This window comes from Cyprinus carpio, chromosome A5, assembly GCF_018340385.1.
Source record: "Cyprinus carpio isolate SPL01 chromosome A5, ASM1834038v1, whole genome shotgun sequence".
Taxonomy (NCBI): Eukaryota; Metazoa; Chordata; class Actinopteri; order Cypriniformes; family Cyprinidae; genus Cyprinus; species Cyprinus carpio.
In genome coordinates, this window is record NC_056576.1 from 14,766,973 (window position 1) to 14,783,593 (window position 16,621).

The 16,621-nt window shown below is 37.1% G+C and overlaps 1 protein-coding gene across 1 annotated transcript in view; it reads right to left on the reverse strand.

The window, feature by feature from the left end:
* LOC109059075 (GAS2-like protein 1) overlaps nt 1-16,025 on the reverse strand; it is a 30,103-nt gene extending 14,078 nt beyond the window's left edge. The window contains exon 1 of the mRNA XM_042754520.1: nt 14,628-16,025. Coding sequence (XP_042610454.1) covers nt 14,628-15,314 — 687 coding nt within the window. The 5' untranslated portion in view covers nt 15,315-16,025. The remainder of the gene's footprint in view (nt 1-14,627) is intronic.
* Between the last annotated feature and the right edge of the window lie 596 nt (nt 16,026-16,621).

Below are 16,621 nucleotides of genomic sequence, written 5' to 3' on the forward strand. Positions count from 1 at the left end.
GGCAAAAGTCCAGAAGATCAATCAAGATCAGACGAGAGAGCAACAATGTTGATAATTGAAAATCGTACAGCAAGGCAAAATGTTTCTCCAACACACATTTTGACACACATTTCAAAAAGGTTGAATAAGACATAGACACTTATTCAGCAAAAAAATATCACAAATAAAACTCTCAGTAAAACTCAATGTGTGTGGGTGTGGATCTTATAAAGATTCATGTCTGTGTTGTATTTCAGGCCAAAATAAAAATAAATGGTATTTAAAAAAAATGTATTCATTAAAATAAAAGACTTCTGCATAAAATGTATTTTTTTTAAATGCAACTATATTTTATTTATTATTTACATTATGTAATGCACATTTATATAGTATATACAGTACATTTTCTTTGTCAGATTCACCTCCATATACTCTAAAATCCTATTTTCTTCAGTGTTACAAGTGTGGGAAAGTTAGACTGTATACTTTGCTGTTCCATTGGACTGCTTGTGCAAACACATGTGAAACTCGTCCTTATTTCCTACATAGACAAATTCAGCTGAGTTTCCACAGATGAGAGACAGGAGCCAGCAGACTTCTACTGGCATGATGGAGATGATTTATTGCCACAAACACAGTCAGTGAGACTTGATTGACTGTAGTTGAACTTGGATGCTCTAGAATTGTCTATGAATAATTTTAATTTTCCACATCATTGGCCTGTTTGGTTGATTAGAGGGTTAAAGCTGGAATATTCTATAATTAGACCCATCGTCATGACTATTTAGGTAGCATGTGTCTGATAGTTACCACAAAACCAGAATGAGCTGTAATACAGACTCACTCTCTCTGCTGTTCCCTCTAAAGTAATCAGGGACTCTCTTGCTGTGTTTTGTCTCTCTCATGCTTCACTCTCTTTGTCTAGACATCTGTTCTGGAAAGTCTGTAAGTAGTGGCCACCTTAAAGATTTTCTGTGGCAACTGTTAGGTCAAAGCTATTTTCCCCCTCTCAAGATCTTTATGATTTTCTTCCATTACATCATATCTATACCACAAACAAATGACGTGACAAAACCAAAATGCTTCCATTACAGTAATCAACACTGCATACAAGTATTCTTACTCATTTTAAATGTGAAGAGGTTAGCCAATCGTAACAGAGACATTCACATATAAAAATCTTAAAGCTAAAGCAGCAAAAACAGCCTACTACAGTAAAATCTTACACAAGCAGTATGTGAGCAAAGCAAACTCATGTTGTACCTTCACAAAGCAATTTTGCTGTGTGGAAATGTGGCTCTGTGCAGAAAATAAAGAGAGCACTGGGTTACTCCTATGCTGAGTGTTTCTTTTAGCAACATTTTTAAATAGCTTTCAGAAGTCGGACACTGAGAATTACTAGAAACTTGATCACTTTAAAATTATAAATGGACTTCAAACATTATAAATGGACATTAGGGAAAACAATTAAATCCTACAGAAGTATACAATATGGAGCCTTAATGCTCATTGCACAGTTTAAAGTCTCCACCCATCAGACTGAAGGAGAATCAAGTTTAAACCGAGCTCTGCCATTCAGTGCAGCAGAACTGAAGCAGACAGACTCCCTGTAACATTCTCACAGTATTTCTGTGTTGATTTTAGACGAGGAACCACCCTTTCCAAATGTGAGACATGGAGATGTTATTTAAGTGTCTATCTCACCAGCAATGCCTACTGTCTGCAGCATCTGTATGCAAACAGAGCAGACAATGAGATGTATCTGTGATAGAATCAACTCAGAGACTGGGAAAATGCCGGTTCTGCACTGCTTGGAAACCAGCGATAAGAGACATGAGTAGGGATGCACCGAATATTCGGCAAACGAAATTATTTGGCCCAAAATAGCAAAAATATACCTTTCGGTGTTTGGCCAAATAGGCGAAAAGGCAGAATAATATGAACTGAACAATTACTAACACTATCAAACAGAGACACGCACTAATACAGCAAACAGGTAGGCAGTGTGAAAGTATTTAAAACTCAGAAAAAGACGCAGAAATCATAATGAAGCACCGACAGCGAGAGACTGTTTAGTGCTGTATCACGTTATGTGATGATGATTGAAATCACGAAATGGCCTCAAACTATTAGTAAATAAACTGCAGAATGTTGTATTTTCTAATGCACGCACAAATTTAATGTATTCTGACAGCCCTGCTCGAGCTCGCGGTGCCAGGGTTCAAAGTCCAAAGCCCGAGGACTATCTGCGCTGAAACTGTTACTCATCAGTTGCTCAGTAACATTTTTGTTAATTTTTTAAAGGCATGTGACAACATGATACATGCGACAAACATCTTCCCAAATTCGTAATGCGAATCATTTATAAATCTGCATGCTGCTGTCAACAAAAAGAAGCACTGAGATCTTTCTGTGGGTTTCTGCCAAAATAAAAGCTGAGAAAAAGCAACAACTCCATCAACGTTCATAAATGTTAGTATTGTAATTTTACTGTTGTTCTGTAAAATAAAATAAAAAAGTAGGACAATAATAATGATAATAATAATTACCCTACCACAGCTCTATTAATACATTTATTATAACGTTCACACATAGTTTTCAAATTGGGATCTGTAATATATTCTAATGTTTTAAAAGAATTATCTTCTGCTCAGCAATGTTGCATGTATTTGTACAGTAAAAAATACATGCCTGATTCAAGTCTCAAAAATGACCAATATTATTTTAAGTTAAAATTGTGCTTTGATGGTATAATGTCTGCTAGAATGTAAAAAAAATGTTTAGTGTTAAGTAAATATTTTTTAATTGTTGTTTTGGTATTGATTTTTTTTATATGAAAATCAGGACAAAACAGTAAAAAGCACATTTTGGCTATTTAATTTATGCAGTGATGAAAAATAAAACCGTGTTCGGTATTTTGTTCGGCCTCAGCTTCGGCCGAACAAAATGAAACACTGGGCCGAAGGCCGAATACCGAACACGGTTTTATTTTTCAAATCTGATTCATACTGTTTAATGTGATTTCTAAAAGACAGCAGCACAAGTGAGTGTCCATTTTCAGACACACAAACAATGATGCTGTTGAAATATATTGTCACGGGTTATGCTACTGTGAGGAGCACTGAGCGAGGTACGAGGAGATGCAGAGTCCAATTCAAACAAACAGTCTTTAATAACATCCAAGGGAACCAGGAAAACACACGCAGCAAGGGGTGAACATGAACAATTCCAGACAAGGGAGAACAGAATGGGCTAGAACTCAAATAGGGCAGATAACGAGGGGCAGAAAGGTGATGAGGATAACTAATAACAAGGAACAGGTCATTACTAATAAAGGGGAAAGTAACTGGAAGGACCAAATAAGGACAAACAGGAACTAAACAGGAACATACACGTTACATACAGTATATATTATTAAATGTATATTACATGAAAATAAATATATTGTAAATATACTGTATATAGTTCAGTTTTTGTATGGTTCAGCTATATATGATTCATGATGATTTTAGAAATCATCATGCTTGCGATATTAATTTTAATATGTGAATTTTTATGCTTGCCAATAAGCAATATAAATGGCTAAAAATTGATAAAAATCAATGGGCAATCATTAGTGTCCAGAACTTCAAAATAATTCAAAATAAAATTAACTATGTCAAATGACAAATTGTATATAGTAAATAAAAATAGTTTTAAACAATAGTTTAAAACTATTCATTGTTTTAAACTATTGTTTAAATCGATTCATTGTCAACTGAAACTAACAAATGTAGCTACATAAAAGAAATTATTTGATTCTGCACTACAGTCATTAAAAGCAAAAAGCTAAATATTAAAATATTCTGAAATTTATATTACAGAATTCATGTTTTTCAACCCAACTTTCTACTTATTTTTGTTTTGATTTTATCATTTATAATCAATTGGAAACTGGAAAAATTTAAAATAAAAATGTCAGACTTTTGTGCCCCACTTATTTAGATGTAACTTATTATGTTACAATGTATTATGTAGATGAAACTATGGCTAAACCTAATTTTTTTTTCACCTTGAATGAGAACAAAACTGAGGTAGTAATGTTGGGACCAAGTGACTTGTTTGACTCCTGTAATTTGGACCTCTATGATCTAACTTCATTTGTTACTCCATGTGCTAAAAACCTAGGCTTTTGGTTTGACTCAGGACTCAAGTTTGATAAACAAATTAATGCTGTGGTTAAATCATGCTTTTTTCATTTACAACGCCTTGCAAAAGTTAAACCTCTACGCTCTCATAGGAACTCTGAAACAGTAATTTATGTCTTTATTTCATCATGCCCAGATTACTGTAATTAACTCTTTATGGAGTCAACCACTCTTCCATTGATCATTTACAAATGGTTTAGAATGCTGCTGCTAGGCTGTTGACAGGCAGACGTAAATTTGAACGTATCACCCCTATTTTATCTTTCTTGCACTGGCAGCCCATTAAATTGAGAATAGATTTTAAAATGGTAATTTTTGTTTTTAAATCATTAACGGTTTAGCTCCCAGATATCTCTCTGACATGCTACGTCCTTACAAGCCATTGAAATCACTTAGGTCCAGGGATCTTGGATTGCTCAATATACTGAGCTTTTGCAATAGCAGGCCCTAAACTTTTGAATAGCCTACCATCATCTATTAGAACTGCAACATCTCTTTCTGTTTTAAAATTTAAGCTTAAAACTTATTTACTTACTGTGGCTTTTAGTACTGAATGTTTTTTCTTATCTTTTGATTATACTGCCCTATACAGCACTTTAGTCAACCTTGGGTTGTTTTCAAATGTGCTTTATAAATAAATAATGAATGAATAAATGTATATTTAGAGGTTAAGTTCTGCCAATTCAAAGGTTCAATTAACTGCACTGATGCCAAAAAATGGATCACAATTATTTCTTTTAATCGAATGACAATCCTAATAATGAATACATTCTAAATGAACACTAAAAGAAAGGGTGTTGTTTTTAAGGAAATTGCACATGAACTCTACTTGTGGTTTCAGATTTCATCTTTGTTGTGTTTTTGGTTCCAACAGCAGACCATCCAGGGTGCTAATATCCATGCTGCTTTTTTGCCTGAGCATATGTCTGGAGGGAAAACTCTGTTTATCACCCTGCTTCCTTTACCACCAACACAGCAGCACTAAGGGACTGTGAGAGCCAGCATCAAAGATACAGCACTGGGTGCAGTCAGCCTGGAGATGGAGACGGGGAAATGGAGCATCTGAGAGATAATGAACTGTATCTGGGTCTCTGATAACTGCAGGCTACCTGATACACATACACACACTCACACATGCTTTGACAGAGATGACATCCAGAAGGTCAGATGTGTAAAAAGTGAAGGACCCTTCCGGGTTAGATATAAAAAGGTCGGGGTGTGGATTGTTTTGGAAAAGCCAAATAGTTTCTCAGTAATTGCGTGACTTAGTATCCATGTAAACAGTTCCATGTAAACGGACACTCTCAAATGGTGAAAAATAGTGGTAGACTTGTATTCACACTTACAAAAGCAGCACGATTAAACAATCTTTTTTATAAAACAGTGATGACTGATACCAATAAATTGTAGTAACTTGTTATATTTTGGTAAAATATTCATGTGTTCCATGGCAAATTGGTATGTAATGTTTTATATCACATCAGTAGATAAATTGAATATGATATAATAATACTGAATAATAACAATATTTAAACAGTATGGTACTGTTGAAGCAAAGAAAAAAAAATCTCCTTCACAGAAAAACGTTTGTTGTTTCAGTTGGACAAGTATAAGATATCTGTTTGCTGAGAAGTTTATATCTGATTCCATCAGGAGATAGAGACTGGGCGGGTTCCAGCCTAAAAATCTTGTACAAATGCCTTGTATTTAACACACTGCTTCAGCACTTCAGCAGGTATCTGGCACAGCAGAAACCTCTCCAGTGGGGGTGAATTAAGCTCAACTGAGCTGTATCAGCTGAAACCAACCTAAGATCAACATCACACACACATAACAAAACAATAATAAAGATCATTCCATTCAACGGCATTCCATAATCTGGGTCACTTACAGGTCTAAAACATTGCAGACTACCAAAAGAAGAGACTTCATTTCACTTAAAGGCATGGTTTACTCAAAATAAAATTATAAAAGGAAATTCAATGGCGTCCAATGGAACCCTACTGATTTACTTTGTATGCACAAAAAAGAAAACAATGAGACATATTTTTAAAATATCTTCTTTTGTTACTGAAGAAAGACCATACAGTCAGTCATACAGGTTTGGAAGGACTACAGAAAAAAAAAAGAAGGATTTTTTACAAGGACAAGCAAGCAGTGATCTGTGATCGGGTGATTGTATCACAAAGGAATAACATACTTCTACAGACAGAGGGGAAAGCATGTGGGGAATGCGAACATAGCCTATTCTCACAGATCTGTAATCTCTTATCTAATTTGTCATCCTTAATTAAAAGGACCACCACTCTACCATCAAAAATCAAAACACCACTGAAATTTCCTCACACACACACACACACCTGAACATAGAGACCTAACCAGACAAACCAGCTGCTTAGAATAACTGGGCAATAGGGCTTAAGATAAACTTAAGATAAATAAAAAGACTAAGTTACCATGACAGGATTGTTTCCTTTTAGTCAAGTAAGCCATTTTGTAAACTGGTGAAATCTGAAGGTTAGTCTCCAGTGCACTATAAAGGCTTGTTGTGGCTTGTGCCCAAGGGCAAAGCAAAATATGTGTCATGTCAGGAGAACTAAAGACTGAAAGCTCTCTTCACAAGTTTCAGCATAAGACTATCACACGCTTGTCCTTTTGTTTGAGACCTTATTATGATGAATCTGATGCTAAGTTTAGGGAGATAAACTGAGCTATAACCTTATGCAAGTACCGGATACATCAGATGGCCTTCTGGTACATACATGGTATAAAAATGCAAATTACCTAAACTGTACCTGGCATAAAATCTCTCTAGCTGGAGTATTTAACTTTTGACACTGTCTTCCTCACTCTTTTTTCCCACAATCTACTGCACAGATAATGTAATAAATTTTCACATCTCAGCCATAAAAAAATTTGGTCACAGAAAAACTCTATAAGGCCACGAGGGACAAAAACATATAGAGGTTATTAAGTTATTTAAATATTTAACTCAACTGTAGTTTCAACTGCATTGGAAAATCAGTGGCTGTTTTATTAATTTAGCATATGAGTAAACAACAATGAGACCAAATGGACAATTGAGACTTTAACATATAGCATCAAATTCTTATAAGACTAAATTATCCAAGCAATGCTATTCACATTAATAACTATAACTATTTATAATTATAACTCTTTATTCTCTAAGAAAAAAGCTGATTTCTGTTTATATTTATTTATATGGAAAAAAAAAATATTTTGAGACAAAGGTACCAAAATGAATTATTGCTGAGTCTCGAGTTATGAAAGACCTTTGGGCCATAAAATGTACCTCTAGGCAACATTGACAGAAAAAAAACTGTAAATAACTTGCCTTCAGTTCCAAAGACATTTTTTGAGTAATTCACAAATTTTAAGCATTTCTTTCACTTTGACAGGTATTTAACACATTAAGGCCCTGTTTACACTAGTGCATGAAAAACAGCATTTTAAAATGAAACCGATCCTCGTCTACACTTGTGTTTTCACTGCATTTCAGAAGTGTTCTCCGTCTTCACTACACAACTGAAAAAACGTCACATGACCATTCTTGCAGGTACAACAATGAGCATGATGTTACTGTTTACACGGTCATCAAGGAAACACAGAGCGCATGTGGGCAGCCACGCCATCGTTTTCAAAAGTCTCCGTTTTGGTCTGTTTACACTGAAACGCAACCCCAGAGTTTTCAAATTAAAACGTGGTCTGACTCTGCAGTGTTTTTGAAAGTCTAAATCCTTTTCTGTCTTTTTAGAGTTAAAGCAAGTCCTTTATTTTTAATGTTTTAGTGTAGTCTTTGTTTTTTTGTTTCTTCAGTCCTTCCCATTCATTCAGTTCATGTGTGTGTTTATATATACATATAGTTAAAATTTTAAAAAGAATGTATGCATTACCATAGTACTTGTTTAAAACACAACAACAGTTCGTATCATCATACTTGCAGGTAATTCAAATGCATAATGTAATAGGAATGGCATCCATGCTGTGTTTCCATCAGCCACCAACAGAGCTAAGGAACCACTCAGCTTCCACACTGAGCAGATACAGACACGGGTGCAAATGCATTTATCTCCACACGCACAGTTACATATAAATGTATATACACATGTGTGCACACAAACAAAAGCTGAGCATAGACAGGTGCTGTTTGAAATGACATATACAGCCCACTCCGCTAGTTCTGTTAATAGTACTGCAGCCCACCACAGAAAGATACATGACCTATGGCAGCCAAAATTGAATGCATAAATCACCACGACCATAAAAAGAGAACAGACTAAAGATGAGTTCATATGGGAAATACTTTTTTAATGTGGGAGGGAGAGAGAGAGAGAGTGAGTGAGAGACATTCTCTTGCAGCAAAGCCTCAGCTTGTGTGATTCTGACCCATCACAAACTGCAATGACCTACTTTTCCTGTCTCTCTCCCTCTCTCTCTGTGTATCTCTCTGGTGTAAAATCCATTAGAGGCAGGTCTAGCAGTCTGTACAGTACAGGCACTTCTGGCAAACTGTCTCCTGCTCTTTTCTGAATACATGTAGTGAAGCTTAAGGCAGGGTTACTGTCGTAAACTCAAACTAAGACTCAAGGTGAAGCTTGGTTTGATAGTGAAAGTGAGAAGGCTTGAATGGGCTTTATTTTGCTAATTTCTTCCAAATAATATGATGACTAAAAATTTTCATAAATTATATTTAACACAATTAATGCAAGTAAAGGAAAAGCTAAAAACAGTGGTTGAAACGCTACCTGCAATAAAACACAAAAATAGCTGTAATAGCCATCAAACACTTCACATTCTGGAATAACCTGACCTGTGTGGGAGAAGACATCCCACAGGCGGTCTATAGTGTGTGATGCCATTAAGGTTACTGATACAGATATCAGAAATGAAACCGCAATGACTGGTAGAAAATAGCAGAGGACTCTTCATTCTCTTACAAATGAACTTTTTGTGCAATGTGCAGTACTGCTTGCAATGACTGTGAGTCCTATTTAAATACAGATTGTGTCTTTCCTTCCCTGTAAGTTGCTATATTTATTATAGTTTGCTAAATATAATTACTCAAGAGGAGACTAAGTGGAGTCTATATATACATAGAAAGAAAGAAAGAAAGAAAGAAAGAAAGAAAGAAAGAAAGAAAGAAAGAAATGAACACATTTATTCAGCAAGGATGCATTTATGCTTTTCTTTCACACTTTCTATTCATCCTGAAAAAGTGTCTACAAAAATGTTAATTAGCACAACTGTTTTCAACATTGACAATAGTTACAAAAAAATATTCTTGAAACTACACTGTGAAATTAATTAAAGAAAAGCATTTGAAAATGCACAATGATAACAACCTTGCCCTTAGGTTCACTGAGCAACACATCACCACAGCTGCCCTCACTCTTTCCGCTGCTCTCTTTATTCTCCATCCATCTTGTTCTCGTTATTCTGTCCTCAGCTCACCTCTGTTCAGTTCTCTCTCTGCTCCTATTTCTTCTTTTCTTTCGCTCTCACCCCCACACATCTTTCATTTACTCTCTCTACTGAACTCTGCATTTTTCCATTTTTGCTGCAAAGCTTTCTGTTTTCCCTCGATCCCACCTCTCGTCGATTTCAGCCCCCCTCTCGCTATCACTGTCCTTCGATTCACCTCTGCCTCACAGGCTATGTCTCCCTCCCTCTTTCCCTGTCCTCATGTTCCCTTCAGCATTTAGGGGATTGCACTTACCTCCATAAATCTCTCAATTCTGACCCATGAGCACAACAAGCGTGGGACAGCATACGTGTGGTCAAAACCCTGCAAGCAGTTCCAGCAAGATGATATTTTTACATTTTCGGTAAAACATATAGTGCTTGCTTGCAATACCAGAGTATTGCTAGGTGGTTGCTAAGATGTTCTGAGTGGTTGCTTACTGGTACAAGTCAAAAGAGCCCACAAACATGTTGTCATATTCTGGTTCTTAGACATGGCTCAGGTCTCTCCTTCAAAGTAACTCTATGGGAAATTTCCCTATTTTACTGACCACTAGGCAACAACCAATCTTTCAGCAAAGTAACAGCACACTTCTCAATAAACCACATGATTCAAGCTATTATTCATGTCTGGATCATAATGAGAAGGTCAACATTACTGCACTGCACCCTCAACCATAGTGTTCTCTCTCTGTCCTTTTCTCCTTAGCTCTGGGCAGGGACTGTGTATATGTGTACTGTACACATGCAGATCTTTCTGTGTATGAGGAAGAGAGAGAGAGTGTTGGTGTTGTGGATTTTTGTTATTGACATGAAGCAGAATGTCAAGGCCTCAGGGTGTAGGGAGAGAGAGAGGGGGAGAAAGAGAGAGAACAGAGAGCCCTGTTAGATATAACGCCACTGATGATGACTTAGAAATTGTAGGGGATCCTTCTGGTCATGTGCCTTGATGTCATTTCATCGGGTATTTCTGACAATCTGTCTGTGTTTATGAGAGCATGTGCCAAAACAAACAAACAAAAAAAAAACAATCAGTATACTAGTATTTTGTTCTCCCGTCTTCTAAATTCTTTGATTAAACAGAATAATTTCTGAAGGATTGTGTGACACTGAAGACTTCCAGCTTTGCCATCACAGGAATAAATTACAATTTCAAATATATAGAGTAAAAAAAAAATTTTTTCACTATTTGTCAATTTATTTTGATCAAATAATTGCAGCACTTGGTGGGCAGCCCCAAACTTTATGTTATATTGCATTTCTATTTAAAGTATTCTGAGTAGCCAAGTTTATGTGCAACTATATGATGAGTGATGTAATGCACAGTGTGTCAAAAACAGACATTACACAAACAAATGACAAATGGGCTAAGAAAGCTGACAGAGCAAAACTGTCTCTCTCTCTCTCATCTTTGTGTTGGGTTCTACAGCATTAGAGTGACTATTCAAATAAATGTTTTGTTACTAGACATTTTAGCATGAATAGACTGTACTAAATAACATTACACTGGGGGGAGAAGTGGCTCTGTCTCCCCCCATGCAGTCCAACAGTGGAAAATCCCAGCCAAACCTACCAGAGATGAGTAAGGCAGCATTACAGGGAGAAGTGCAGAGGAGTATTTGTATCAGTGTTTCTGTAACTAAGAAAATCAAGAGGAACTATAGCTGTGTAATTCAAATACACTCATCTCAGAGACACTTCTGCTTTTCCTCATGCAGCATGAATGTTATTTCAGAATATTAAACCCTCTAGGGAAGGAGGATGTGTGAGTGTCTGTCTAATTGAGGATGTGTGAGGAACTAATAGACAGTGAGGATCAAAACTATCCTTTCATATTCAACAGGGATGAAAAAGATTACCAATACTAAATCCAAGCACATCAGCAAAAGTCTTCTATCCTGTCTCCATAGAAATCTCTTTAAGAAATACAAGATCAAAGCAGAATAATCCTCATGGTCATTGTTTTACTTTACATTTATGAGTCTTTCATTTGTACAGTGACTTTGATGTTTTAGTATTAAAATCTAAAATAACCAAGTGACCAAGCTAAAATCCTCAAACTAAATCCAAAAGATAAAAATGAGTTGACTGGATTACACCACACATTCATATTTCACATGGACAGCACTCACAAAAACTGGATTTGCATATCTGTGAAAAAAATAACTTCATAATCAAGGCAACAATGATAGAATTAGAATTAGAGATTGTAATGTGAGTTGCAAATGAGATTGAGATCATTTTACCTGATCTGACCATTAAAATGACTTTTGCTGTTGTAATCTAATGCACTCAGACAGTTTTATTTATATTAAATAATACTATTAAAAGAATAGTTCGCCCAAAAGTTAAATGGACTTGCTAAAGATTACATTTAACAGTGTTATTAAATATTAACTTGAAGTAAGTCTTACATGACATCAAATCGTAATCCAAATGTAAAAACTGGTGAAAAGGAGCATGCACAATTAAATATCAAATACTGCCTGTGATATACTTCTAATATGGACTTACACAAATAAAAATGTAAAAAATCTATTTTTTGAGTTTACTTGAATTCTTTACAGTATGTTATTGTGTTAAATCAAGAAAGTGCGAAAGCAAATCTCATGATGAAAAGCAAAAACACACAGAACGTCCACATTATATATATTATAGGAAGTCTGAATGTATTTGTGTTGAAGTGTACTTTACCCACAAATCAGTCATAAGTGGCTGCATGACGTATCTCTCAAATATGGCAACAAAGGTTAACTGTAAATGAATCCAAAAGATTTGTCTGAACTTGCCTGTCAGACACCAAAGGCTGTGAGAAATTGCATAATTACAAAGTGCAGTTAATCTCACAGAGCAATATATTAAAGCAAATAAGAGGAGAGAGAGTGTTTGATTAGACGAATTCTGCTGTGTGCTCCAGTATGTCCTGAAGCTTCAGAGGGATCTAATGTTTGGACTTGCTGCCTGTCACTGAATCCACCCTGTCTCTGCAGGACAAAGCCAGCTGCTCTATTCTGCAACACCGCTTGTAAGATAAGATGAGCAGCTGTGTTAGATGATCCAGACAGCCAAAAAAAGGGACCAATCAAAGTGTTGACTGCGCCAGATAAATCACTGACCGTATACTTTAACATTAGGCTTACATTCAGTAAAAAAAATTCCAACAACCTGAATGGAATGAATTCCTGATATAGAAGCACCTGACGTCCACCGTTTCTTCACCCTACCTGAACTCATGCTGATGCTAGCAGTTTTCACTCAGGAAAAAAAGGTGCTTACACACCCATAAGGGCTGACTAATTTTTCTATGATGGACCAACACTGGATCAACAACTTCATTCATTAAACACTGATGTTTGGGATGATGTTGACAATTTGGCGGTTTTAAGTAGTGAAATTTCCATTGCTGATCAGAGCATAAATGAAGTGAAGAGAGGAACTTTTAGAGGGAAAAAATAACCACAGCTGTCCAGTGGCACACAGTAACTGGGACGCAGTCAAATTAAGTCCCTGTGCACCAGTGTTTGTGGGAGATTGCAAATTTCCCCCCGTTGTCCCAACCATTTGTCACTTCAACATATTTGTAATGTCAACATAATTGGATGAGAGCAGATTATCAGGACTGGCAAAAGCACAATGCAAACTGAAGAAGCATCTCTGAAACAGCAGTATTTGTGCTTCCGGCTGTGGCAAAGAAGCTTAATCAAATAAGAAGGCCGTGTTCATCAGTCACTCTGTATTTAAATATTCAGCTGTCTCACTAACTTACTAACACAGACCAGGATCCAATATTTCTGATCCTAAAGGAACAACCTTTCACCCTCAAGAACACACATGACATAGGTGAGATATGCCATGGACGGTCAGCATTCCACATGACCAGGGTAAAAGAAAATGAGCAGAATCACACACCAATACAAATCACACACTTTCTGACCTTTCATCCTGCACACACACAAAGATCCACTCACAAGACCAGATAATGTCAATTACTGAATCACTGGGACAAAACAGGCTACAAAACTGAACAAATAAAACCAATCTATTTTTTTACAGGGTCAGAGGCACGTCTGGCTAAAACTTCCTACATTTTCTCACAAAACATTTTCACTCAATATGAGTCAAAACCATGAGAAAATCTAAATTCCAAATTATAAATATTTACAAATCTGCCATTCACTTCAATGAATGAATTCAGGTGTTTCAAACTAATTATCTTCATTATTTATGAGAGGATTGACACATGGTTATAATAAAAGTTACTTGAAAAACATTAAAACATGCCTTTGGTGACTTTAATCAACTCATGGCAAGTGAAATATTGAAAAAAAAAAAAAACTTAATGAAGTACAGTTTTTATTTTACCTCATATTTAAATGTTTTTTTTTATTATAATTTTTTAATGAATGTCTAATCTATTCTTATAAGAGCTGTAGAATTATCTATATCAAATAAAAAGAAAATGGAGATAGATAGATTGGTATTTACTGCACTGGTATTCTAGCGTTCATTTCAAAGTGAAATATTTCTATTTAAAAAACTAATGGTAGGTGAAGCTTTGTCAAAATATGTTTTTTCCCATGTTTTAAAAATGAATTCAATGAGAAGCTCAAGGGTGTTCTTCTTAAGCTCTACATTTGGGATGTAGAGCCGTCTAAGGTAAAAGTTAAATTCAATGCAAGTCAAAATTTGACTGAAAATTCACTTATATCTGCAGTATATGTCATTTCTGTTCCATATAAACACACAGTTTAACACAACTAACCACTGGCACCAGAAATCAACATCAATCCTGCACTTCCCACAGCACATCCATGTCTGGTGTTTTGACATGTAGGATGTTTTAACTATTAAAATGCAACAGGTTCTGAATACTATCAATCTGTAGCCTGTATTGCCAGAATAAGAATAAACCAACAGCTCCCTATAATAATAACAAGCCACTAGTTGATGAGTGAGTATGCTGACAGCTGTCAAACTCACCAGCTCGTCCAGGTTGCGCATATCCAGCAGGACTCTCTTTTGCTGCTCCTGCCAGCGGGCCAACAGCTTTGGATCTGGCTCGCCGATGCTCTCCTTGCGGCTGTACGTCCTGCTCGGCGGGCTCTGCGACTCCCCCAGAGCCTCCGACAGGTTCTCCTGGTCCCGTATCTCCTCCTCGATCTCCTCCTCGAGTTGAATCAACATGGGGGCCAGCATGCCAAATTTGGCCCCCCGGCGAGCCACCTCCAGCAGGCACAGCACGAAGTTCTTCTCGTTACACCTCTCCACCAGGTCGTTGGTCTCGAACATGAGCACATCTTTGATCCAGAGCTCCTGCCTGCACCAGCCGATGAAGTTCGACACGTTGTCTCTGGCCAAAAACGATCCCGGTATGACGTTCCTCGACTGGAAGACCACGTCCTTGCTGGGTATCCGCAACAAAAGCGCCGCATCTGGATACTTCGCCTTGAAGTCGTGGGCGGCGCGGTTCACGTTGTTGGCATGCCGGCAGAGCGCGCAGCCGGTCTCCAGACCCTCCATAAAAGTGTCCGCCGTGATGTCCAGATCGTACAGCGTGTTCAGCCATTCAGCCAGATCCTCCTTCATGGCATACAGGTATTCCTCGCTGGACTTGAACGGCCTGATGCTTTTGGAGGCGGCGGATTGAATGTTGCTCTGATCGGCCATATTATGGAAAAACGTGTATCAATCAAGGCACGAAATGACGCACGGCTGTCTCGTACAGTAATCCTCCATAAACCGCGTCAGGAATGGCATAACGACGCGCGGTAGGAGCTCCTAAAGCGGGCCGCTTTGACTCGCAGCGCCGCGGTACAGCTGTGGGATTCCGCGATGGATTCCGGATGTCTGTGAGATACCCGCCTCCTTCAATGACCACATAGCATAGCAATTACTCATTCCCCCTGTGGAAGTCCGGACCGAAACAGGACAATTGTCAGTACATGACCGCTCGGCGACATACTATCCCACTCGCTATCGTTGTGTATGAGGAACATCCGCATTGGCTAACAGCGCTCCGCAACGCCTCGTTTATTCATTCGTTCACACCATATCGGAGGGCGCATGGCCGATTGAGGCAGGAAGGCAGCCCCGGTCTACTGGGGCACTTTAATAATAATCTTCGTCAGTTGGAAATGATCCAACCGTCCTATGCGCCGCCTCCTGCATAACTTGTTGAGCTGCAGTGGCTTATACATTGAGTTAGTACATCTCATTAGAGGATCAACGGCAACTTTATTCCTGTGCATCCCATTTCTTTTAGTTGCCCAAGCCGCTACCAACGGCCAAACCGTTCATATTTGCATCTGACATTCGGTTGATAACCAATCGTTTTTATTTAAATACAGTTACTGTTTTGCAGTCGAGCGAAAATAGAAACAAGGGTGTTGATTTTGTTATCATATCTCCAATTTGAATGTTCGTTGATGAGAACAGGCATCCCGTGATTGCTTCACGCTTGTATAAAAAATAAATAAAATAAATAATAATCAGGTTTAATCAGCGCGACACTGATCTTGTAGGCTAATATGTTTGCATGCGCTATCTGTTTAAAACAATCAGGCGCAATTCAACTCAAACTATTAATTAGTAATTAAACCCTACTTATCTACCTTCACGTGATAATAAACTGTGGGGACAAAATAAAGACAATCAAAGTGGAGGAGTATTGTACCATGATGACCAACACTATCCTGCTTATTTATACAACTATTTATAAAATTTATCAAGATTACATTTAGATTTATTTACTTATTATTATTGTTATACGTATTAGGCTATATATTGTTATCATTAGCTTAAAGTTTCCGCTAAAAAATCGTCCAAATAGGAAATAAACGTTTTTTCAACAAGACGAACACTACAACAAATAACATTACAATATTATTTGATGTAGCCTATTTCTAGCTGCAATTCAAGTCGCTTTTTAAGTAGACTAGTTGGCAAACTTATTTAGCTTCAGTTTCTCCAAGCTC